The following is a 24662-nucleotide window of genomic DNA, read 5'->3' on the forward strand; positions in this document are numbered from 1 at the left end:
TGAGAAAGAACCAAGGAGAATCAGCTACTACATAATTCCTCAAGGGCTTTGGCAGAATTTCATTGTTGCAATAAGGAACTGGAGGCTTGTATCTTTCTGGTGAAAGGTATATATAATGATGAGAATGGCACAAAAGAGTCTCTGGCTTCCCTGTCTCAGGGACTGGGGTTGAGATGAGCTAATGAAAAAGCTGGAACTGCTGGAAACAGCTCCAAGTATCTGAAATGGATCCCAAAGGTAGCAGCAAGTCTGCCAATAAAGGCACGGTGGAGATGATGACAACGAATCTTCAAGTTTCCAAAATGTAGTCTCTTGGCTACGAATTTCCTATTCTCTACTCTATCCTATTTTCTTATGCATCTTGCTCATCCAAATTTACCAACTCTAAGGGTGAAGATTTTAATGAAAGAGACTTTTTATGTGATGTTTGAGCATGCTTGTAACCCAAATGAGAAAGCTCTTTCATTCTAGTTTGACTCACGTGCCCCAATTGGCTATTTCACGAATACATACTCGGCTGCTCCGTTATGGCAACAACATGATCACGCAGACTAGCTACATGTAATGGATACAGAGTATCACTTTTAAAGCCTTGATTAGAGTGCTATTTTTTTTTATGTAGTGTCTTCACGTCTTTGCATTTGCACGTGAATGCGCTATTGCCCTTGGTTGGTAAGAAAGCATGGTTTCACGACATATGGTTGTAATCTGAATGGAAGACATTTCATGCAAAGAAATTTGATGACAACTATGAGTGTCACAATGTGGAGTATGTTTATTTGTGACTTCTTGCTTCATAACATCCATTCTATACCAAAAAATCATCGAACTCCATGTGTATCAAAGTGATCCAAAAGGCCGCATTGCACACCAAATTATCTTAAGTATGATCTCATTGGTTAATTGAAGATCATAAGAGCACATGAGCTCCAAGCATGGCATTACACATTCCCTTCAGCATTTCATATCTTACATAAAGTGAATGTGAGTCACAGACAGTATACATGCAAGCCCTATGATGACTCCACATTACTTACAAATGAGCAGATGAATACTACATAAGATGGCAGCAATCAGCAATGTGTTAGTTGAGGATGTCTGCAGGAGGTTGCAGGCAGCAAAATGCTGATGTGGACAGCCTCAACCTGCAGCAGCACGGCTTGAATCAATAATGTCTTGATTAGCGTCTGCTCTGGGCAGCATCAACCTCTCTAGGTGATGATGAGGATGATGGCAATGGGGTTGTAGGAGATTGCTGATAGGTCTGGTTTTCAAATGCAGGCTGGGAAAGCGATGATGATGACCGGCAAAGGTAGGAGATGATGGCAATGAAAAGTTTGGGTGATGGAATGGAGTAACGAGTCCTCATTGTCATTTTATGGGACTTTTTGAGCTATTTGTCCTATTGACAATCAAATATCGTTAGCTTTAAACTTTGGAGCTGTTTTTAGGAGTTCAACTAGGCCAGAAAAAGTGGATTAATTAGGGATTAATTTTACTTGCTCAACATTTAGAGCATCTCAAGATACTTGGGAAGAAATGTAGAAAAGAAGCCCTCCCAAAAAAAAGGGAAAAGAGGAACTAAGGGTTACCAACTGGTAGCTCCTAGAATAGGCTATGATGAAACTGCATTTAAAGAAACAACTGTGAAAGTTCTTGCTGATGCTGAGAGTCTCTTTGGAGTTTCCCTTATGCGTGCAAGTGGATTGTACAATGCAAGACCAAAGCTTTGCCAAGTTAACGCATGTACTATAAAGAAATACCCTAACACAGAAACATAAACAGAAACCGTACGACAAAGCACAGACTGATAAAAAAACACAGTTAGGGTTTGGGTAACTCAGAGACAATAAACATAGTGAATAAATGAAGTGATATAACTACTGAATAATACGATGCTCAAACATTAAACACACTATGCAGTGAATGAATACTAAACCTTGAACTCGTGTATCTGAAGGATCAAGGCAGGGGTAATGAGTTGGAGAGTGTGTCGTACTTCGAACGGATTCCGAATCGCAGCCAAGGCAGCCTTTGGATGTTGAACACAAGCAAATACAGCAGTGAGAAGCGGGATCTGATGTAGACAGCAGTGAGGAGAGAGAAAGACTAAAAACGCAGGCAGCAGGTGAGAGAAAGACTTAAAAAGTAGGTAGGATAGCTTGGAGGAGAGAGAAATGCTAAAAACGTAGGCAACAGGTGAGAGAAAGACTAAAAACGCATGCTGGACAGCTTGTAGGAGAGAGAAAGACTAAAAACGCAGGCAGCAGGACTGTGATGATGTTGCAAGCTATACGACAGTAGGTCTACACAAGAATAGCAATCGCCTGACTGGAATCAGCTCCAAACTGTGTGAAGAGGGTTGGAAATCAGGCGCCAATTGATGGAGATAGCAATGGACAGCTTCGACTGAGATGTCCTTCGTGAACGGGGTGAGGACAGCCAACTGAAACACCTAAAATATGCAAAAACGAGATTAAACAAGAGTGGAGGGTTGACTACCTATTTACAGAAAATTAGGGTTCTAGATCCTCTCCCACTTAACTCTCTCAATCTGCTCCCCATTTTAGGGTTTTGGCTAAAATAAGCTTAAAATAAGTATGTTTTGGGGCTATTTAAGTGGCTAAGTGCATTTCTTAGCACAACACCCCCTCTCAGGTCCAAAATAGGGCTAGAAGAGTAGGCTAGCCTAAATTTTGATTTACCCCAAGGCGTCCCATCCCAAAGCAACCAGGGCATTGGATAAACAGTGCACATTGGCTGCCTAGTGGGCTACCAAGACTACATAGGCGATGGTTATCTTACCAAGGGAGCCCAAGTGGTCATCCCAGAGAGGCCAGGGTATCGGACCAAGGGTGCTTGTCGACTGCCCAAGGGCCTACTAAGTTCTACAAAGGTGGATGGAGACAACAATGGACTTGTTTATTATGTTTTATTTTGGTTTTTTTTAAAGTGTTTTAAAAATACATAAGCAATATAGAGGCAACAGTTGATTAAGTGACAGATAGGAAAAGATAAAGAGAGTTTTAAAACCAAGTCATTCACAAAACTAGCAAGTCAATCCCTCACACTGACTAGGATAAGTGCTTAAGGATGAGAAAAGTATGTGTGTGCCAATCATGTGGTGAATATGCGTAGAGGCAAAAAAGATAATGGTGGGCTTAGCAAGACAAGCAAGCAAGCAAGGAAGGGTAGGGAAACTATCTTTAGGAGAACTGCTATATGTTATACCACGAATATGGTGAATCCTAGAGTCGACCACTCCAAAAGACCGAAGAGGAATAAATGCACACAGATGCGTGTTTATATGAATAAAATGCCAATGTATGGGGTAATGCAAAAGGGAGATGCAAGATGCCATGCTCATGCAATATGCTATGTAACAGTGTCACTTAGACAGTGTCCTCGCAGAGGAATTGTTCACTTGTCTCAGTGTCCTTTTACAATCATGTCATCTTGACAGTGCGGATGAAGTTACAAATGTCCATAATACAATACAAAAGAATAAACGAATGTAATGTCTAAAAACTATAAGCATCATCACTGTCAATATCAAGAGTAGAAGCCGCCCCCTCTCAAAGTGAAAGGGAAAACAAGAGGGAAGCACTCTCTCCCCACCAAGCGGAAGAAGTAGGCGAGGATGTATCCAAGCCGATCTTGGGTAGCAGATATTAAAGAATTGGCCGGGTGACCGCTTTGGTCAAAATAACTGCAAAATTATCTGATGAAGGCATAAACTCTAGGTAAATAGTGTCTAGCTAAACCTGCTCTCTGGAAAAGTGAAAATGGACTTTAACATGCTGCGTCCGTGGTGTGATGATCGGATTGCTCGCAAGGGCAATGGCACTTTGGTTGTCACAGTAGACAACTGTGGGAGAGACACAAGGAAAATGAAGTGCTGTCAATAAACTCCTCAGATAGCCTCGGTCATGGAAGCCGCCACCGTCTCTTGCTTACGGTTGGACCAAGAAATGGAAGCTGTGCCCAAGGTAAAGAGATAGCCGCCATTGGAACGCCAGGTGTCAGGATCTCCCGCCCAATCAAAATTAGTGTACCCCTACAAACATAAACCAGAATCATATGTCAGGCCATAAGAATAAGTACATTGCAAATAACGCAACACATGAAGACATGCAATCCAATGTGACATCCTAGGTGCTATGAAATACTAGCTGAGTATGCTAACTAAGTAAGCTAAATCTGGCTGAGTGTGAATTAACCAAAGAAGTTTTCCTATAACAGAGCAATAGGTATGTGTATGTGCCATTTCCATGGCTGTCCGGTTCCTACGCTCTACGACTCCACCTTGAGAGGGGGAGTTAGTAGAGATGAGCTGGCGAGAGATACCATGCTTCTGTAGAAACTCGGAAAACTTTGGGAGATAAACTCACCACCGGTATCTCTCCTCAGGCAATCGACACGACGACTAGTCTGATTATGAACCAGCAACATCCAAGCAGAAAAGTATGTGAAAGCATCGGACTTATGCTTGAGAAAGTACACATGCATGTATCTAGAACGATTATCCACTATCAAAAAGTACAGTGCGCCATTGAAGGCGGCAGTGGATGTCGGCCCACGAAGATCAACATGAATCAATCTAAGAGGCGGCCCAGCTCTATGTGAGATCTGTTGAGAAAATAGGGTACGGTACTGCTTTCTGAGTTGATAAGCTTTACAAACATCTCGAGCGAGCTTCAGGTCTCGAAGACCCTCAACCAGCTCACGGCATGACAACTCATAAAGTGAGTCATAACCAAGATGCCCTAAGCAAAACTACCAAAGACGCTCATTGTTCGTAGGCTCTCGACATATGGCGAAGGCCTAAGTTAGGGAACATGGAGTCCTCGGCTGTCGGTTGGGTTAGAAAATGTGTCATGTGGTATAGGCCATTAGGCTGTGCCTCACCGCGAGCAATCACTAAACCAGTTAGAGAGTGAAGCATCTCGATTGTGGTCGCTGTAAAGAAAACCGCTCGTCCCAATCAGCAAAGCTGCTGAATAGATAATAAGTTCACCCCAAGTTGAGGGACATGATATACATTGTCCAGCGTAGCTAGATTCGGACCCTTGTCAGTGGCAAAACTGACGCAACCTTGTGTTTGAATCTTAATCGAGGAGTTGTTTCCTACGCGGACCTGTCCAATGTAGGGGCTTGCATACGGAAGATGTCCTCTATAGGAGTCATGTGATGTGTAGCTTCATTGTCCACAATCCGAACAGGAGCTGAAGTGCTTGGCTGTGTCGAGTGGGCCTCTACAGTAACCTCGTTGAGTGGCAACTCACAGATATGGACAAGACTCGTATCTGATGTCTCTATGGAGATGATATGGGCCTCTGCAAACCAGTCAGACAAGCCCTTTGGAGTTGAGAACGATATCGATTAAACTGGCTGTGCGGTGGCAGTGTGAGTCTGGCCTTTAAACTACTCCTTGCCATCACCCTGTCTCCGCTGTTGGGGGTTGCCCGATTGAGGAGTGGGGATTTGAGACTTAGGTTTTGGTACTGTGCCTTTTGCCTTTGATCGACACTCGTCGTCAAAATGGCTAGCCTTTTGACAATGTTGATAATATCTTTTCTTTTTAGGTACATTTTGCCACCCAAGATTTGGCTTTTGAGTTTGTTTTTTATTTTGAGTGGAGGTTTGGTTTTGTTTGCTCTTTTTGAGAATAAGCAAGAAAAGCCCCCTCTGAAGAGGAATTCGAATGAAACTGATCGAACAACCATACGTAACGCAACAGTTGACACTCAAATTCATAGAATGTAGGCATTGTAGGTTTTGAAACTATGCCTTCCACAAAATTGAAGTATTTCTTGGGGAGTTTGTTTAGGAACAATGTGGCCTGATCGTTAGGGAACTTAGGAGTTCCCGTAGTGGAGAATTCAGCGAGGAGACGTCGAAACTCAGCCAACTTGACTTTCAAGTCATCCTGATCAATGATTTTGAAAAGTTGAAGCTCATGGTTAAGTTTAATACGATGGGTCCTATCCCAAGCCACATTTTGGTCAGTCAACTATGCCCATTGCTTTGACGCTAAGTTCAAAATGTTGAAGCTGAGAATGAAACTCGGGCATTAAGTGCTGCATCAGCTCGACCATAGTGGAGGCATTCCTAGCCTTCCATGAGCGAACAACCTCGTATGGAATAAGTGTGGGATTAGGTTGGGGTTCCAATCCCTCCATAAGATTCCATAGGTTCTGGGAGCAGAAGATGAGCTAGAACCATGAGGTATCGCATAGGTAGAGTAAGATGGATGTGGGGAATAACATGGTGGAGGGTAAGATGGTGGAGGTGGATGTGTTTGATAAGGAGGAGGGGGAAAAGATGGCTAGACAGAAGTAGGTTGTGAGTGTCCATCGAGTGCCAATTGAGACGGAGACAGTGGAACATGAATGTTTTCATAAGGTGCCGGTGTAGGTGGAGGCAGTGGGATACGGAAGCCCGGTCCAAAGTGAGACTGGGACACTGCAGTATAACCAGAAGGTCCACTAGGTAAAGCCATGGAGGCAGACTGTGGAGTCAACTGATCCAAAGGGGAGAGACTGGGGGGGATATCCAGGCTACAATGATCCCAAAAGTGTATGTGAAGTAGGTGAAACACCACCCGGCAGAGGTAAGGATGAAGTCCTAAAGGATGTGCCCATGTTTCCATAACCCCTCGGTGTAATGTGTGGTGCGACATGAGGTGTCTGAAATGGAAATGTAAATGGTGTGAATGAAAGTGGAGAATTAGCGGAAGAATGTGGTGGGATGGGTGGGTTTTCAAAATGTGGTGTGTGAGGACCCATGGTTAAGCTCATGGTTAAGTTGAATACGATGTGGTGTGTGATTTTTATCATTTAATGATTGAAAATGAAAGTGTGAAGATGATGATGCACCACGCAATGAAGAAAAAAAAATACCAAATTCATTTTGATTTTGTGAAGTAGACTGAAAAGAAGGAAGGTTAGAACAGGAGGTACCTGGCTTTTTCTTATAATGCCCATGCCGTGTGTTAACATATAAGAATTGGTCCTCAAGAGGATCTTTTTCGTAGTCAACAAAGTAAACTATTTTTTCCACATGATCTCTACCAGAATATTGCATACAAAAGATGAATCTAAAGGACCTTGCACTGGAGTGGATGGAAGAGAATGAAAGAAATAAACATACTCTGAGTCTTGTTCTCCAAGAGGGGGGACTCGTCCCCGATGGAGGTCTCAACGGCCCTACAACATCATCAAATTTATGTGCAACATCTGAAGAGAGAAATTCATGCATACCTTCATTTAGAAGCTTTTCTTGAAGGACAATCCTTCGATTGAGCTCCTCAATCTTCTTTCGTCGATAAGCTATAATCAGTTTGTATTCTTCAGAGGTCAACTTGCCTAGCTTTTCTTTCATGTAATCAGAAGTGTCTTCCACCATGTCGGAATTTTGTGAAGCAAGCTAATCAGCCCACTCTCACTCGATTCTCGGCATAGTTGATTCTAGAGACTGAATCGGTGTTGTTGTATTCGAAGTCATTTGAATCTATTGTTGTTCTTGCTTCTTGTGTAGAGCTTTCAGATCAAAGGCCTAGGTTTCTCAGAGAGTACCAAGCTTTGATACCATGTAAAGAAATACCCTAACACAGAAACATAAACAAAAACCATACAACAAAGCACAGTCTGATAAAAGAACACAGTTAGGATAAGGGTAACTCAGAGACAATGAACACAGTGAATAAATGAAGTGATATAACTACTGAATAATACGATGCTCAAACACTAAACACACTATGAAGTGAATGAATACGGAATCTCGAACTCTTGTATCTCAAGGTTCAGGGTAGGGGTAATGAGCTGGAGAGTGTGTCGTACTCCGAACGGATCCGAATCACAGCAAGGCAGCCTCCGGATGTCCAACACCAGGAAACGCAGTAGTGAGAAGTTGGATCTGATGCAGATAATAGTGAGACGAGAGAAAGACTAAAACCGCAGGCAGTAGGTGAGAGAAAGACTAAAAACGTAGGTAGGACAGCTTGCAGGAGAGAGTAAGACTGAAAACGTAGGCAGTAGGTGAGAGAGAGATTCAAAACGCAGGCAAGACAGCCTGCAGGAGAGAGAAAGACTAAAAACGCAGAAAGCAAGACTATGATGACGTGGTAGGCTGTACGGCAGCAGGTCTGCACAGGAACAGCAATTGCATGACTGGAATCAGCTCCAAACTGCGTGAGGAGGGTTGGAAATCAGGCGCCAACTGATGAAGATAGCAACGGACAGCTTCGGCTGAGATGTCCTCCGCGAATGGGTTGTGGCCAGCAAGCTGAAACACCTGAAATATGCAAAAACGTAATTGAACAAGAGTGGAGAGCTAGCTGCCTATTTATAGAAAATTAGGGTTCTAGATCCTCTCCCATTTAACTCTCTCGATCCGCTCGCCATTTTAGGGTTTTGGCTAAAATAAGCCTAAAATAAGCATGTTTTGGGGCTGGTTAAGTGGCTAAGTGCATTTCTTAGCACAACATGCACAAGTCTTGCTGTCATTGAGTTGAAATCCAACTAGTAGCTAGCCTTTCAAATATGCCATGCTACAAGCCTATTAGAATGACAGTGGAAGAAGTGTCACAACACAACAAAGAAGAACTCGTCTCTTTTTAAATTAATTTGCGTGGTCAATTATCTATTGGACTTGTTTTATTTATAATTAATAGAGAAAATTGCGATAGAGCTGGTCACATGTTATGATGCATCCCCACAATGGGTTAGAAGAAAGATAGTATACACTTCCACCTATATGACCTGATTGGGCGTGTGTGATGGGAACTATGGTGTAACAACCTCTAGCTGGGCCAATGATTTGGCTCATCTATTCTTGATTGGATACCATGTGTGGGGCCCATTCTAGGCTCCTTACTTCCATTGGCATGTTCAGCCACCTATTTCTTAAGGTTTTCATCTAGAGAAGGGGGTCGTGTAACCTGACTGGATCTCATTTTTTAGGGATAACATTGACATTGACGTTTTCTCGGCTTCCATTAAATCTTTCTGCTATCTTTGGATCCATTCTACACCATTGGAGCTTTCTTTGGTGGTGGTGTGGTTCATACACCAATAGTCGAGTTTTCTCTTTTGAGAGTTGTTCCCCTTTTGTGTTCCATTCTCTGCTCATTTGGCATTCAGCTACACCCAGGATCTGAGATGAGTGTCAGTGGACATGTAAAGGCCTGTGTTTCTTTGTGTCCATCTTTTGGTTGTAAGGCTCAATTTATGTGTGGGAAGGACGTTTGGAGCTTTGGCAGTGTGCATGTCTGTCAGCCTGTGTATGCATTACCAGTGTTCACCCCAGACACGTCAGATGGAGAGATCACACTTTCCCAGATCTGTCCATTGCCTTTTTGAGATATACCCATGGCATTCTCTGACCAGCCCACCCTCTAGGCAATATCTTTTCTGTATTTCATGGTCACTTTCTGGTTGGGCCAACATTGTTCAGATCTGCTTGAATGTTTTAGGCAAGTTGGACACTAAGTTAGACAATATTTCTCCTAGGTGGCACATTTTTGGTGCTGGTCAGCTGTAATTCAGCCATCTTGACCAGAATGCTGATCATTATGGTATATATAGTGTCCCTCCTCACTGTTGGTCACTCTGTTTTCCATCTCCCACTTTGCTATTTGTGATCACTTCCATCAGGCTGATGTTGCAGTCATCTTATCTCTCCAATCATCATCATTCTCTCTCCTCTCGGTCAGATCTTTTCTCCATTTGATGACATCACTCATCTTGCCCACAGTTGGCACTTGTGTTGGGGCCCAATCTGTTGTTTGCTTCAGCATTGTATGCACTCCTGTTCTCATCATCATTGACTTGTGTTTGCGTTCTTTGTTTTATTCTTTCTGTGTTCTTTGTTTCACAGTTGCACTATTACTTCTACATGTGCACTCACTCTTTGGACCAAGTGGAATCAGGTTTGTGTTGTGTTTCATTCGCTTTGCGTTCTTCATCTCACAGTTGCACTATTGCTTTTGCATGCACACTCACTCTTTAGACTAGAAATAAAGGAATCGTGCATTTCTTGGACGTCAGACTTTTTCTCACAGTTTCTGTAGATCCTCATTGTAGCATCCCTATGTAACAGCTGGTATGTTGATAGTATGCATATTTGTCATAGGGATATGTTATATTGTGTTTTTGGCAAATTCTTTTGGGGATAGTCCTTGCTTTGAGGATTGTCGCCTTCGTACATTATGAATTAAAAACATTGGTTTCACCCAAAAAAAACATACACTTTTTGAAATGAGACTTAAATAGTATGTAGTCCAATTTGCCCCAAGACTATCAAACTACTCTTTGCTAAGGATTTTACTTATTACTCCCCATTTGTGCTTTGCTAGTAACATCAATCTAAAATCTCCCCCATCCTAATGATCTCTCGAAAACTTGTACATGGGTGTACTTCATCATACCAAGTATTCTTGTGTTTCCCCATATGTATCTGTTTGCAACTATTATCAGTTATTCTGGGTTGGTGTCATGAGGACATGTATTTTTGAAACCTCACTTAACATGTGGATTAATTTTTAATCACATGGTTAAGTAAATGTTGCACATGTGAGGTGTAACTGGGGTTAGAGTAAATTTACAAGCCTAGGATCTGAGGAAATCACGGGATATCAAAGGCAAAAGTTGCTATAAGTTATGCCGCATAGGTACTTGGTGGTACCCGGTGTCAATTGTTGGCCTAGGTTATTCATTTGGCCATAAGTGTCAGTTGGTGATACTAGAGAAGTGGCGTATGGTACTTAAGACCAATTTGATGGTCAAAGATGACGCAAAGACACTCCGGAATGGAAGTTGCCTAGCCAATTTAATTATTGGCTAGTCAGATTATTTTTCAGGACACCGAAATAATTATTAGATTAATTTTCAGTATACAAAGATTGAAAATTAATATTTAATTATGGACAATGTTGGTAAAACCATTCGGGAAGACTGCCACTTGTCAAAAATGCCCATGCAAGCCTGAAAAACGTCTTAAGATGTTCGAGAGGGGCATTTTTAGTGTATTCAATCTATAAGAGAGAGGTAGGAGATGGTGCTGGTCTGATTTGTAGCTGTTGGAGTACCTTCTAAGGTAGCCAGGGGCACGAGAAGACCAATCAACAGCAAGTAATAGTATCTATAGGTTGTGGAGACAGGGCAGCAGCAGTAAATGACTAATTTTCTTCAGTTCTCAACATTCTCTCTCATCTCCTAGCCTTTTTACAACCTTGCTCCGGAGATTGCAGCATTGAGATCACTAGAGGTTGAGAAATTTCAGATTTCTTTGCTATAAAACCTAATATGCAGCAAGAATTAGGGTTTAGTAGCGGCCTCGGGAAACATGCCAGAAATTGGAAGCTCCAAGACTTGGATTAAACAGGGCTGAAGTTATTTTTAGTCTATTCAAGTGGAAGGACTGGCAAATCATTGAATTTGAGACATTTCCTATCTCTATCAAAGCGGGTGAAGGCAAATTGATTGCCCAAATCAAGGGCAAATCAGATTAAAGACTTGCCGGTCATTTTGGGCAGCAAGGGGAGTTGGAATATCGAAAGGGATTGGGAGAATCCCATTGTACATCAACTTCTTCTTTAATTAAGTTAAATAAATACCGAAAGGGGTGACAGTTTTGGGGCCAACAGGGTGTCCAATGTCCAAGATTATATGGTAAAGTGTGCATTTCAGTTTTGTGAATTTGTCAATTGTTGTAAATAGTGCTTAATCAGGTTATTTACCATCCTATCCAAGGAAGAAGGCTGGTTACAGTTGGCAAAGGCAGCTTGACAGCAAAAGCTCCAAAGTTTGCACTTCTACAGTAACAACAGCCTCAATTGCTTACAAACAGCAGGAATGAGTCAAGTGGAACTCAAAAGCCCCAAGATACTACATGCAATCGAAAAGGAAAAAAACACACTTAAAATTAGAGATCTTTGAGCTATTTCCAAGACCTTTAATTTTCACATCACCTGTTGTATTTCCATAATGTAAGCTCTAATGGGTCCCTTCTAGGGAAGGAAGCTATATCAAGGACTTTCATTGTGAGATTGTTTACTTTCAGAAATCCAAAGTTTGCCCCCATATTTCATTGACACAAACCTTGTCAAGTTGGCATTAGTTTGCTGTCTTGTGAAAACTGAAGCATTCATTTGAGTTTTTGGTCATGCTTCGGGATTACATGGCGTGTCTTATCTCTTATCATATCATCTGCTGTACTCCATTAAAGGAAGTTTTAACAGGTGCCTTGTAGCAAAGTAGCCCATATCAAGGACTTTTATTTGAGAGGGTTTACCTTGAGAAATACAAAGTTCGCTCTCATATTTCATTGACATAAAATCTGTTAAGTAGGCATTAATCTCTACTGTTTTGCAAAATCTGACTTGTTCAGTGTGGCTTGGCTTATCCACTACACTGAAAGGAAGAGTTGCATGCAAAAGATGGAAATTTTATGAAAGCATTATTTTGCCAATTCTTTTTTGACAAGTAAATTCAAATCATTGTCTGTTTTTGTTGCACCTCAGGGAATTGCAAAGTTGCCTTTCATTGATGAGGCCCGCCTTCTGGCAGAGATCAGAAAAGTTGAAGGCACTTTAACGGTAAGCATATCTACAACTACTTGTGGTAGCTTTGTTTTGGGTTTTTCTATCTTCATAAGGTTAAGAATGAACAGTTTGCAGTTTTGAAAGTATTTAATGCAATAAAACCCTCCAATAAAATACTGGAATGTAGGCAGAAGAGGCTCGGAGGAACAGTATCATGGCAGAGATGCTGTTTGTTACATGTAGCCATCCTCTTGCACCGTGCATATTTTCTTTTTATGACTCCTCAGGACATCTTATGGGCGAGCAACGGGCTAAAGCAACAGAAAAATTAGATCCCAGATTCAGGTATCAACTTGATTAGTATCTATATTACAAGACCGTTTGAATAATTGAAATTTTGATGTTGCTTACAAAATCCACTTCTTGCAGCGGTGGTATGAATGGGTTTATTGGGTTGTGTGATGGTGAAGCTTGTCCTACACTTTTCCCTTCTCCAGTTGAGGGAATGGAGAACATATTGAATAATCAAGTTCTGTAAGTATAAGCGTGCACAACTATCTGGTTTTGCTGTTTTTAAGTAGTGTACATAACTATCTGGTTTTGCAGTTTTTAAGGTTTTGGTGAAGAACATTTAATTGGTGGGTAAACTTTTCTTTTCATGTTGCTATCTGCTGATTATAACAGGTCAGTTACTTACAAGTTGCCACCTCCACATGAGCATGTTGTAAGACTTCCTGATGGAGTACGGTTACCAAAGAAGGTCAGTTTCTCTGCTCCAACCAGCAGATTTGTTAGCTTTTAAAGCCGTGGAGTTTGGATATTGAACTGCAGCATTGAATGTATGAAAACACTCATGTCATAAAACCCTAGCTGTGCACGTCCAATAGACAATGGACTAGTCCAATCTGGCCTGTCCAGTACGACATGTCCGATCATGTACAATGGCATCTGATCCAAACTGCCTGACTGTTTCAAAGTGCCTGTTTGTGACCATTTGGGGTAGTTGTTGGTGTTGTTCAGGCTTCCTCTCGCACAAAACACTGGCACACCCCGCCCGCTGCCCCCCCCCAAATAGATCGTGCATGCTCTCTCTCTCTCTCTCTCTCTCTCTCTCTCTCTCTCACAACCATCTCTAATTTCAAGCTCTCTCTCCTCAAGCTCTCTACCCTCTGTTCCCTCAAGCTTTCCTTTGCCCTACCTCCATCCTACCTTTGCTCTCAAGCTCTCCATCCTCTCTGTCCTCAAGCTCTCCATATGTAAATTCCTTGTGTAACAACTCTAAACATTTGAAGTGTATTATTGCAAGTCCCAACATCAAGTATAGGCCTTAAAATTATGTACAACTTTTTGCATCGGATGTATGTCCATGATTTATTAGTCTGATTAGTACCGTGCTAGTATCAAACAGTACTAATTGGGCGTCGTCAGACCTGACAACCATGCATAAAACTGGTTTGCTATTGGTGCTGATGTGCCTTTACATTGTTAGGTTCTTTAAGTTTAGGTTAGTCTTAAAGCTGATTTTCTAGCTCTCTTCATCTACTTTTCATCAAAAATAGAATTCTTCAGTTGGTGGTATCTGAAGTTTATTGTATATGAACTGACTCTGTAGAGTGTTACGGAGCAAGATGTGAAATTGCAACCTTTGTGGCATGAGGATGATGGGCGAAGGCATCACAACAACCAAGTCAGGTAAAAGCTTTATCCGAGTCTAGTCTGGTGTGGACCTCACAATCTTTTCTGTTAGTGCTGCTTGCAATCTTTTACTGTTTAATGATGGAAACACATGGATTGTGTAGGCCTCCTGTTGCAGGAGCCATGGCTGGTGCAAGATTAAGTGAGGCCTCCCATCGCCTGTTGATTAACAGCATGCAAGCAAATGGCAGAGGAAAACCTCAACCTCCTTTTCAGACTGCAAATTCCTACAGGGGTGCTAATGGATTACTGGCCCCACCTAGGCACCATGGGGATGAACATTTGCCACCCGGTCCTGCTGGACCACCTGGTTATGAGCAGGGGTTCTTGTCTGCAGGACGGGAGTTTGGAACAAACAGTGGTCGTAGCCACTCATACCAAAGAAATCACTCTGCACCAGCACAGACTGTGCCTGGGCATCATTCTGGTTCCATCCCTTCTCGTAAAGGGGTCTCATCAAATCAACATCAAGATTCAGAATTCAGCAATGATAGACGCTCAAGCAATCCACCAGCTAGAGGGGTTGCTTATCATGAGGCTCCTCTGTTACCGCATCGTCCTGCTCCCACCCCAGCATACTTACCACCATCTGTCCCTATGTCACCCTCATTGTATCCACCTCCTGTTTACCCCCATCCTGCTTCTGTGTTGGCGAATCCTGTCAGACAGGGTGGAGAATACTATGAAGATAGCCTTCGTAACTACTATCGGCATTCTGTAACAGAACGTTCCTCGATGCAGCCAGCTCCATACCCTGGTGGTTTTACTCATGCATCAGCTGGGAACCGCCAGGCATACAACTATTCAGTAACTGAACAATTTACTGTTTCAAACAGCTTTGCTGCACTTCAGGGCAGAAGAGGTGCAGGTGGACGTGGAAGAGGTGCAGGTTCCAGACACCAAAACTGGCACTGATGTGACTCTTGCCATTCATAATCCCAATGTTCTTTGGTCTCGGGGTTCCTGAAAATCCAAAATGCCTAAGCACCTAAGGTCTTCAATTGCTACATGGGAAGAGCCTGTTGATAAGCAGTGTCAAAATGTCTGCTTGCAGGGAACTCAAAACTGCTTTGGGTGATCCTTGTTGTGCCACAATCGTTCTGAAAATACGCAGTATGGAACCCTGTACGATGCTGATTAAGAAAGGAAGACCCCAATGGTGCATAGCATGACTGTGTACTTGAGCACGGTTTGTGTTATAAGGCCAGCTAAAATGTGGAAATGAATGGCCATGTCCGCAGTTTTACTTGATCTTCATCAGGATGACTATCCTGTGGCCAGGCTACTGCTATCAAAATCCCTGACATTGGCAAAAGCTGTGGCCTAAATTCTTTTACTGGGGTGGTCCAAATTATTACCAGTTCATATGAATTACTTCTATTCTTTCAATCTAATGTAAGCCCGGGCAACCTTTGCTTGTACTCTGAGAAGTTTACTGTTTGGATTGACTGGATTCAATATGGATGTGGAGAGAGTGCAGATGACAGAAAAATGTTTTTCCATGGGAAGTCTTAATGTTCGGCTTTCTTCCTTTTACCCTTTTCTTTTCAAGAGTATAATGGTTGGACATGTACGCCTGCCTGCAAGAAGAGCTGGAAAAATGTTATACAGAAGAGTGCAGAATAATGAAATAGTACCTTCCAAGTATTGACAGAGATGAATCACACATCACCCTTTCAATTTCCAAGTAGAGTTACAGCATAATTAGAAACTGAAAAATGGAACCTGAATGATTTGAATTGAGTTTCCCATCAGTAACCCGATGCACCCACTGCACCTACCTGAATCATCTTTGATCTTTGAATCCATCTTGTCAGTGTAGAAAAGTCAAAGCAACTAATTTTTCTAATTTGAATTTTTAAATCTGCCCAATGGATGCAAAGATGTGCTCAACTCAATCTCAATGTGAGAGAGAGAGGACAAGGCATTTTATGTGGTAGGAACAATCCCAAATGGTCTTTAGGGCATGTCATACAATTCAAGGTTTCAAACCCTTGTGGATTCAAAATTTAGAGAGGAAACGATATATTAATGTCTAAAAACTCTAAAATGACTTTCGAGACCATGAATTACATTCCATTTGCATGACAATATAATCGTTTGGAAAGAACGGTAATGTAAATGCATGAAGAAAGCTAAAAGATATAAACTATGATAAAGGGAGAAAGGCTAGGTGATACAATCAAGGATGGTAGGACTTGATGTACAAAAGCTAGTGCTAGGAATATCATGGATGTACATAGGGCCTATATCTAGCCTATGCAACATTCTCTTGTATACACATGCACGTGCCTACATTGTCTACATTAGGGTGAAGGGCAATGGGATTGGCAAAGCTAGGTGGCTTTATTAATTAGCATCCCTTGTAGTAGGAACTAATCTCAAGATGTCTTTGAAGGCATACCTCGATTGGGAGTCTTGTCATTGAATATGGGGCCATTGGCACACCAAGTTGCATGAAGTGTATATTCAAGTATCTTTGGTGAAATGTGAAATGTGAAATGTGTATGACACCTAGAGTGGTCATTTCACTTTTTTATGGGTAGATCCAATATGGTAGGACACACACATGTGTGTGTGTGTGTGTGTGTGTGTGTGTGTGTGTGTGTGTGTCCACATGTAGAGGTAGGAGCTTGGTAGCAATGAAGAATGGCCATTTCACTATTTTATGGGAAGTTAATCTGCTTCTTGTAGGTTCTCATTGATATGAAAAGGGTATGTGATGTAGGGAATACATACATTTAAGCACGTGCTCCATTTGTATGTGTGTTCATCAACTTGCTTTGGCACCTCGATGCCAATATCAAAATCAAGGAGGTCTTGAGTGGTTAAGCTATTATTAGGTCTTAAGATTTTGTATGTGTAGTTGCAACTTTGTAATATCAAAATTCTAAATGGATATGCCTTGACCAAAAAGTCTTAGGATTCATGGAGACATTTTTACATTTGATGAGCCATGGAGATAAATGTTGAATTAGCAAAAAAACATGTTTTTTACATATGTATTACTAGTAAACTCTAGTTGTGATTGCAAGATACAATGTTAACTGTAAGAAATAAGAAATTTTTAAAAATGCACAATTTCTTTTTGGATTTACACCTTATGGAAGGTAAGGAGTAAAGTGTGCACATGTTCAAAATTCATGTTCTTATATCACTTGCACACATCTATGAGAAAAAAAGATGATGCAACTAAGTATAAAAAAATTAATAGCAAGTGAGAATAGAGAATATGGAGAATCAAAGTTTTTGATTAGTGCATATGATTACAATAGATAGCTTATGCTTGCCAATTGTGTGCTTCTATTAGGAAGCTTAGATATCACTTGAGATAACAAGAGAGCAAAGGGGGTGCATTCAAAAAAATGTGAATAAAGCTTGTAAAACTAGCCATAAAGTAATGTGCTAAATAAGGTATTACATGCCTACTTTTGCAAGCATATATCCATAATTGACCATCGAATGTATATTTGGTAGGTCCACGAATCATCTCCCCCACCCCCCCCACAATTTTGAGGAGGTTTGCCTCCCTCCACACCTCCCCCCAAGAAGCTTAATGGTCAAAGCTGTGGCACAGTAGGCCCTCCAAGTAAGGACCTAGTGTAGTAATGACTCTACACACATATATAACTAGGTTGGAAATGTGCCAACCCTCTCTAGGATTTGTCCCTAGCTGTCTAACCACACTTAGCGACCATGCTCCAATGTTAAACTAGGACCTATGAGGTAAGTTATTGCTAAAAAATGCCTTCTCCTTACATGAGGGGCTCACAAAACTAGAGTAGGCAATTACTTTTGTAGTTGCCTAGGATGGTGGAGCACCAATCTTTCACAATCTTTATGGTAAAAAGTCACCATTGTTTTGCAAGAAGATATATATATATATATATATATGTGAGCCTTATATTTGAAATTATACTATTGGAACAACAACATGAGTTAAAAGTCTTGATATTTATGATAAGACAATGTCCACAATGAGATTAGTCACCTCCATATGTCTCTCTTTGAGCACCCCAACATCTCCATTGAAAGGGAAATATCTTTTTCCATGATGAAACTCTCATGCCAAAGACCACATTAGGCCAATCAACTCCATGGCACGAATGCTACTATTGTGACATTCATGCAAGTAGTCTAGCCTTCCTTGCCTAATCAAATCTTGGGTGAAATAATATTTTTTGAAACTTCCTTGTTCTTTGACAAACATATTCTCATGTATAGTTGGTCCCAACATTAGAGCCATGGTGAGTAATGTTCTCAACTACCACTTTATCTCTACTCCTACAAGAATGTATGGGTAATTGGAGATGCTTATCATGTATGCATCTTGGATAGGTGAAATTTTAGAAAAAGTCTTTATCGGCAGCTTTAGACCATCCAAGCATAAGACTTGGTACCTTGATATAGTCAAGATAAGGAGAGGGGAGAACATAATTATGATTATTGTGATAGGGAGAATATGATAATGAGATGGATGGTGAATGGAGATGAAAATGGAGAACGGGTGATGATTGTTCTATAGAGCGACTGAAGATAGTGGATAGGATAAGAGGGACTCAAGATAGTGAACAAGCTGGAAAATGGTAAAGATGATGATAATATGGATAGTGTAGTGGCAAGATGTTGAATAGCAGAGTGTTGATGAGGGGACCCAATAGATAGGCTTTGTGATGTAGAGGCAAGAGCCTCTTCTTTTTCTTCATAATTCAATGGTGGCCCTGATGGTAAGTCACTTATTTTATTAATTTGCTGACTCTAGTTCAAATCTCCATTTTTCTATACCTATTTTAAATGACTGTGCAAAATGTAGAAGTTGAACAAAGACCTCTCAATCACCACGTGTTCAAGTTTACCTATTGAGCTACATCTATTTGGTTAGAAGCAGGAGCCTCTCTCTCTCTCTCTCTCTCTCTCTCTCTCTCTCTCTCTCTCTCTCTCTCTCTCTCTCTCTCTCTCCACATGTAGAGGCAAGAGCCTAGTAGCAATGAAGAATGGTCATTTCATTGTTTTATGGCTAGATAATCCACTTCATGAAGGTCATTCTACCTTCTCATCTATAAGAAAGGGGTATGTTATGTGGCCACATTGGTTGTCTTGTTTCCAAATCTTGGTGTGGAGGGGGAGCTTGCGAAGGGAATTGTTACTTCGCAAATGTTTTCTTATTTAACTATAATAGTGGGTTTTTATTCCCATTCATAATTTTTGCATAGCCTCTTTCGATTTTCTTGCAAGAATGCCTATTGGCTTTGAGAAAAGACAAACCATTAATTATGAGAGCTTAAAATATATCATGGCACATTGTAGCCAAGGGTCATTATTGATTTCAACTTCTTAGTCTCTTGTAAGAGGTCATTCTTCCATTGATTTGTTTGCACTTGATGGTTTTTTAGGTGAGGTGAGAGCCCTTGCAAATGGGAAGCATGTGGTATCTACTTTGCATTCCTTTTTGAAGTCATGGGTTAACCATTTTACCCTAATCTACACATTTTTAATGAGCAAGGTCACACCTTGATAAACTTCCATCCCAATTGCTTTCATTGAGGGGGATTAGCAAGAACATAGCTAGGTAGCAATATATAGTTAAGTCAAATAGGAGGTTTGAAGAAGGTAAACCAAAAGTCAATTATGTGTGTGTTGCGTGTTTGCCTTTAGAGGAAGTGACTCTCCTCTTGGTTAAGTAGACAATGGGCTTCCTTAGCTAAGCAAAAGTCAATTATGTGTGTTGCATATTTGCCTTTAGAGGAAGTGACTCTCCTCTTGGTCAAGTAGATAATGGGCTTCCTTAGCTAAGCAAACATTTTTGGCTTGACTAAGGAAGAGACAATTGACAAATGGGGGGTTGGGGCTGGGGCATGGGATGTGGGATGTGGGGTATTGAACTGTCTATTGAGATGAAGGGGGATATATTATTATCATGGGGATGTGATTGTGTGTGAAGGTCAATTTGTCAAGTCAAGAAAAGGAGGGAAATTTTCGTTGTCAAATATTATTTATTGTTGCCATGTGACCTTCTCCTTCTTACTTGCAAGCAAACATTCATTAACAATTCAATCACTTGGACTCAAATAGCTTCATTAATGATGAGAAATAAATTTTCAATTTATTTCAAATAATGGTTTTTTTGGGACATGTGGATAGCTTAGGATTTTGTATTCCTTGTTTGAAAGTAGAACAATGAAGAGTAAATGAAAGGCAAAGATCATGGATATGAAGGGCTATCAAATTGGAATGACAATTGTTAAAAACATGAAGGGTTTGGTCAATGGAAGCTCAAAAGTCATGCCAATGGAAGCTAAACAGTGAGTATAATAGGCCATACAAAGCCTTGTATTATAATGATCAAGTAGTGTAGACTAACAATTACACAAAAGATGTAAATAACATGTGATCATTTTTTTCAAGAAAAGTGCAAAACATAATTTATGTATGACAATATGTAAATTTTACTTTTGTAAATTGATCAATTTTGGTAGATGTTTATATTTTTTTGCATAATCGCATATTTATTCTATTTAAATCCAAATGTAAATGATAATGCATACATATGATTAGTAATTAAGAAAGGAACCACATTGATGAGTTATTTTCTTTTGGTCATAATGCCAAATGTTACAACATTTTGGAAAATTATATTTTCTTTCGGACATTTACAAATTGGATGAAAGGTAAGCTATGAGTAATTGTTGGTCCAATGCAAAGATTAGAGTTTACTAGAGAGAGAACATGGGATTTGGGCCCTACTCTCACTGTGTAGCCCTTAGTTAGATATTTTCATGGTCCCTTTGTAAGTTAACATTATGGCATTATATTTTCTTTCAGTCTTAGGCATGAACATTTACAAATTGGATGAAAGGTAAGCTATGACTGATTGTTGGTCCGATGCAAAGATTAGAGTTTAATAGAGAGAGAACGTGGGATTTGGGCCCTACTCTCACTGTGTAGCCCTTAGTAAGTTAGATATTTTAATGGTCCCTTTGTAAGTTAACATTATGGCATTATATTTTCTTTCGGCCTTAGGCATGAACATTTACAAATTGGATGAAAGGTACTCTATGATTGATATTGGTCCAATGCAAAGATTAGAGTTTATTGGAGAGAGAACATGGGATTTGGGCCGTACTCTCATTGTGTAGCCCTTAGTAAGTTAGATATTTTAATTATCCCTTTATAAGTTAGATGCATTTCTAGTACCTCATCAACTCACTTGGCTTTGGCCAATGCTCAGACATATTAAACGGCTTGCCTATAATTTAATTGGTATGTGTTCACATGTGCCTCATGTATGTTTTCAATCATGACCCCTTGAACCCCATACATCATATTCCATAATATAGAAATAGTCAAATCACCTGAAGTGTTTTCTTAGAGCTATCACACCAATCAACTATCACATTCATTAATTGCTATATTAATTTTGGTGGTACCTCCCCTTTAAGGGCTGCTTTCATCCTTAAAAATTAACTAGAAAAGTATAGCTCTAAATTAGGAAAGTTCAACTCTAAATTAGGAATCCTTTTTTTGAAACATCGAACCCCATACATTATATTCCATAATGTACAAATAGTCTCGATGCATAAGGAGCTCTAGGTTTGAAACCCATACATTCACATGAATGAACTATATATATTTGATGAAAGAGTGCTTGCACTATTATGCAAACCTACTTTAGTTAGGTACTCTTGCAATTAGTTTGCCATCTATTTACATATACTAGAACCATATCTCCTACGATTTGGTTAACCCTTTCAGCTTTTGCATCAATTTGTAGATGATCTACATACTCATATTGCGTTTAGTATTTAGCCTCCTAACTACAACTCTTTAAAGAAACCTGTAAACTTTTTATCTCAATCACAATATATTTTCCATAAGGCTATGTAAGTGATATTTGTTCTCTCAGACAACCTAGTTAGCATGAAGTTTTACCTCTAGATGAGGTTGAAATGAACCTAGCCATTTTGGTTATCTATCCACAATTTCCCACATAGAGTTGAGCCTTCTACATGCAAAAATCATCATGTTTTTTAGTTAGAGCAACCAAACCAAGAAGGAAGATCGTTTGTTATGACAAAGAATGCCATATTGCATCTAGTAAGGGAGGACAATGGGCTGGTAAAAACCTTGCAATAAGTGCAAAAGGAAAAACTTAAACATGGCAAGCATTTTAAGCTATAGACATGCATTTTATACTTCTAGTTGCAAAATCATCATGCCTTTTAGTCAAGGGCAACTACACCAAGGAGAAAGATAATCCATTATAACCAAGAATACCATCTAGTGAGGAAGGTCAAATCTTTGTAGAAGACTTGCAAGAAGTAAAAAAGGAAACCTGAAACTAGTCCACCATGCCACACTCGTAATGCTATGAAGAACAAGCACAAATATGTGAAGGATTGTAGGCCAAGATAGCCAAATCAGGGACCCTCATGAAGAGGGAAGAACAAAAAATAGATAAAAAAAGAAAACAAGTAGAATAGGTAGGTCCTACAAGAAATTAACCATACCAAGGTGGGTGCCCAAAATCCCTACTCTATGCACAAGGACTGTCAAAGCAATTGCACACTCCAGCTACTACCGAAGCTAGGACAAAGTTAGCCTCCTATAGAATCTTCAACACAAGTGTCTCACAATACAAAGTCCAAACCAACTCTTGCATCCATACTAAAATTGGCAACAACCTCAACCAAGAAGCCAATTACCATCCCCACAAATCCAAATACTCCAAAACCAAAAATTACTTACAAGCCAAGAGCCTTCCAATGATTGGAAATTCACGAAAATAGTTGCCACTCTTGCACTTGAAAAAATAAAGGAAATCCAAACCCCAATTTTGGATCTAGAATAAGAGCATCCCTCAACCATTACCAACCTTGTGAATGCAATAAAAGCCAACAAGACCTTCTTATAGCTAAGGGCTCAAGTGATTGATAAAATGAGTAAACTTCTTGCATGCAATTATGATCTACTAGATATCAAAGAGGTTGATGAAACTAGTGATTAGGTAATACTCGCATTGAATGTCACATGGGAGGATCATGAGCATATCTTTAAAGGATACTAGATTTTAGCTGAAGAATCCACAAAGACCCTCATTGAACCTACAATTTAAATATGCCTCATCACCTCCTACAAAACTAGCATACTCAAAGCTAACAAAGAGGAGATTCATGACTTCCCAAAAAAAAACTAAACTAAATTTGATATCCCATTTTTGTAAAAGTGGTACTCACTTAGGACCTCCACAGAATGCATAGGAAGTTAATTGATGCAAATAATAACCATTACAACCACCCAAATTGTAGTGTCAGGGGGGGAGGGGGGGTGGGTTGTGGCAAGCAACTAATCACTGGGATTCAAAGGAAATAGACAAGATAGATGGAAGAAACAAAAGAACCCAAAACGCATTGTGCATTACTATTTGATAAGCTCTGTACACTATAACCACTCTTCTCGAATTATAAACTCTATGTCTAAGATGATGGCTTAGGCAGAACTCTATCAAGACGATTGCTTGTCTACTCTATGAAATTTGAAACTCTTTGCTACAACAATATAATGAAATATTATGCTTTATACTAAAATAATCTGGAATGCTCTATGGATAGTGGGATATACTTCAACCCATTTTCTCTAAGAAAAACTCGTGAAAAACACTAATAAAAACTATGATATAAACTATCTACAATAGTAGATACCAAAATCTTCAAATATGTCCACTTTCTTACCCATTTCAAGCAAGCTTTTCAAGCAACAAGGCACCCATAATAATGTAAGAAACACTGTAGCTTAAGCTCTCTAAAGTTCAGCCCTGTAAAGACTAAGTATATAGTAGCAAATCTATCTCTAAGACTCCTAAAAATGGTCTCCTTCATGCTATTCTAGAGAATTTGATCTCATCTCTTCACAAAACTTGTAGATTGGCATTGAGCTACAATTTTTCTTCAGAAAGCTCGGAATCCGAGTTACTGATCAAAAGTTATGACCATTTTTCTACAACGTGGTCCAAATGGACAGTTTTTAGAGCAGGGAATGACAAACCATGATGGGTGCATAGAATAGTCATCACTAACATTCAAATGATAATGCCACATGTAAGTGAGATGATACAAAGTTGAGGTTCCTAATTGCAGGTCCACTATAGACATTAACCTTCTAGAGCCCTTATCTTTCATCTATGAACTCAATTAGCAACCAAACTTGAAAGGCTTATTCCTTGAGTATAAAATCTCATCTTGGATATGTGATCCACCATAAAAACATATATGAGTGTACCAAATTTGGAAAACACCAAATCTTCTCAAAAATTACTAACTGCAGTAACCTACTCTATGCCCTGTGTCAAAGCCCAGTTACTCATACTACCACTGCTACTCGTCATCATCTCTAAGATTAATTCTCAACTCAAAGTCTTCCTCTTCTG

General features: G+C 40.1%; 1 protein-coding gene across 1 annotated transcript in view; it reads left to right on the forward strand.

The window, feature by feature from the left end:
• Positions 1 to 15773, forward strand: part of XRN3 (5'-3' exoribonuclease 3) — a 61986-nt gene extending 46213 nt beyond the window's left edge. The window contains exons 18-23 of the mRNA XM_087663695.1: positions 12524 to 12598; positions 12732 to 12889; positions 12974 to 13078; positions 13229 to 13304; positions 14157 to 14236; positions 14344 to 15773. Coding sequence (XP_087519821.1) covers positions 12524 to 12598; positions 12732 to 12889; positions 12974 to 13078; positions 13229 to 13304; positions 14157 to 14236; positions 14344 to 15154 — 1305 coding nt within the window. The 3' untranslated portion in view covers positions 15155 to 15773. The remainder of the gene's footprint in view (positions 1 to 12523; positions 12599 to 12731; positions 12890 to 12973; positions 13079 to 13228; positions 13305 to 14156; positions 14237 to 14343) is intronic.
• The last annotated feature ends 8889 nt before the right edge of the window (positions 15774 to 24662 follow it).

Source organism: Lygodium microphyllum, chromosome 23 (genome assembly GCF_053477565.2).
Source record: "Lygodium microphyllum isolate KBCC chromosome 23, Lygodium_microphyllum_v1.1.10, whole genome shotgun sequence".
NCBI lineage: Eukaryota > Viridiplantae > Streptophyta > Polypodiopsida > Schizaeales > Lygodiaceae > Lygodium > Lygodium microphyllum.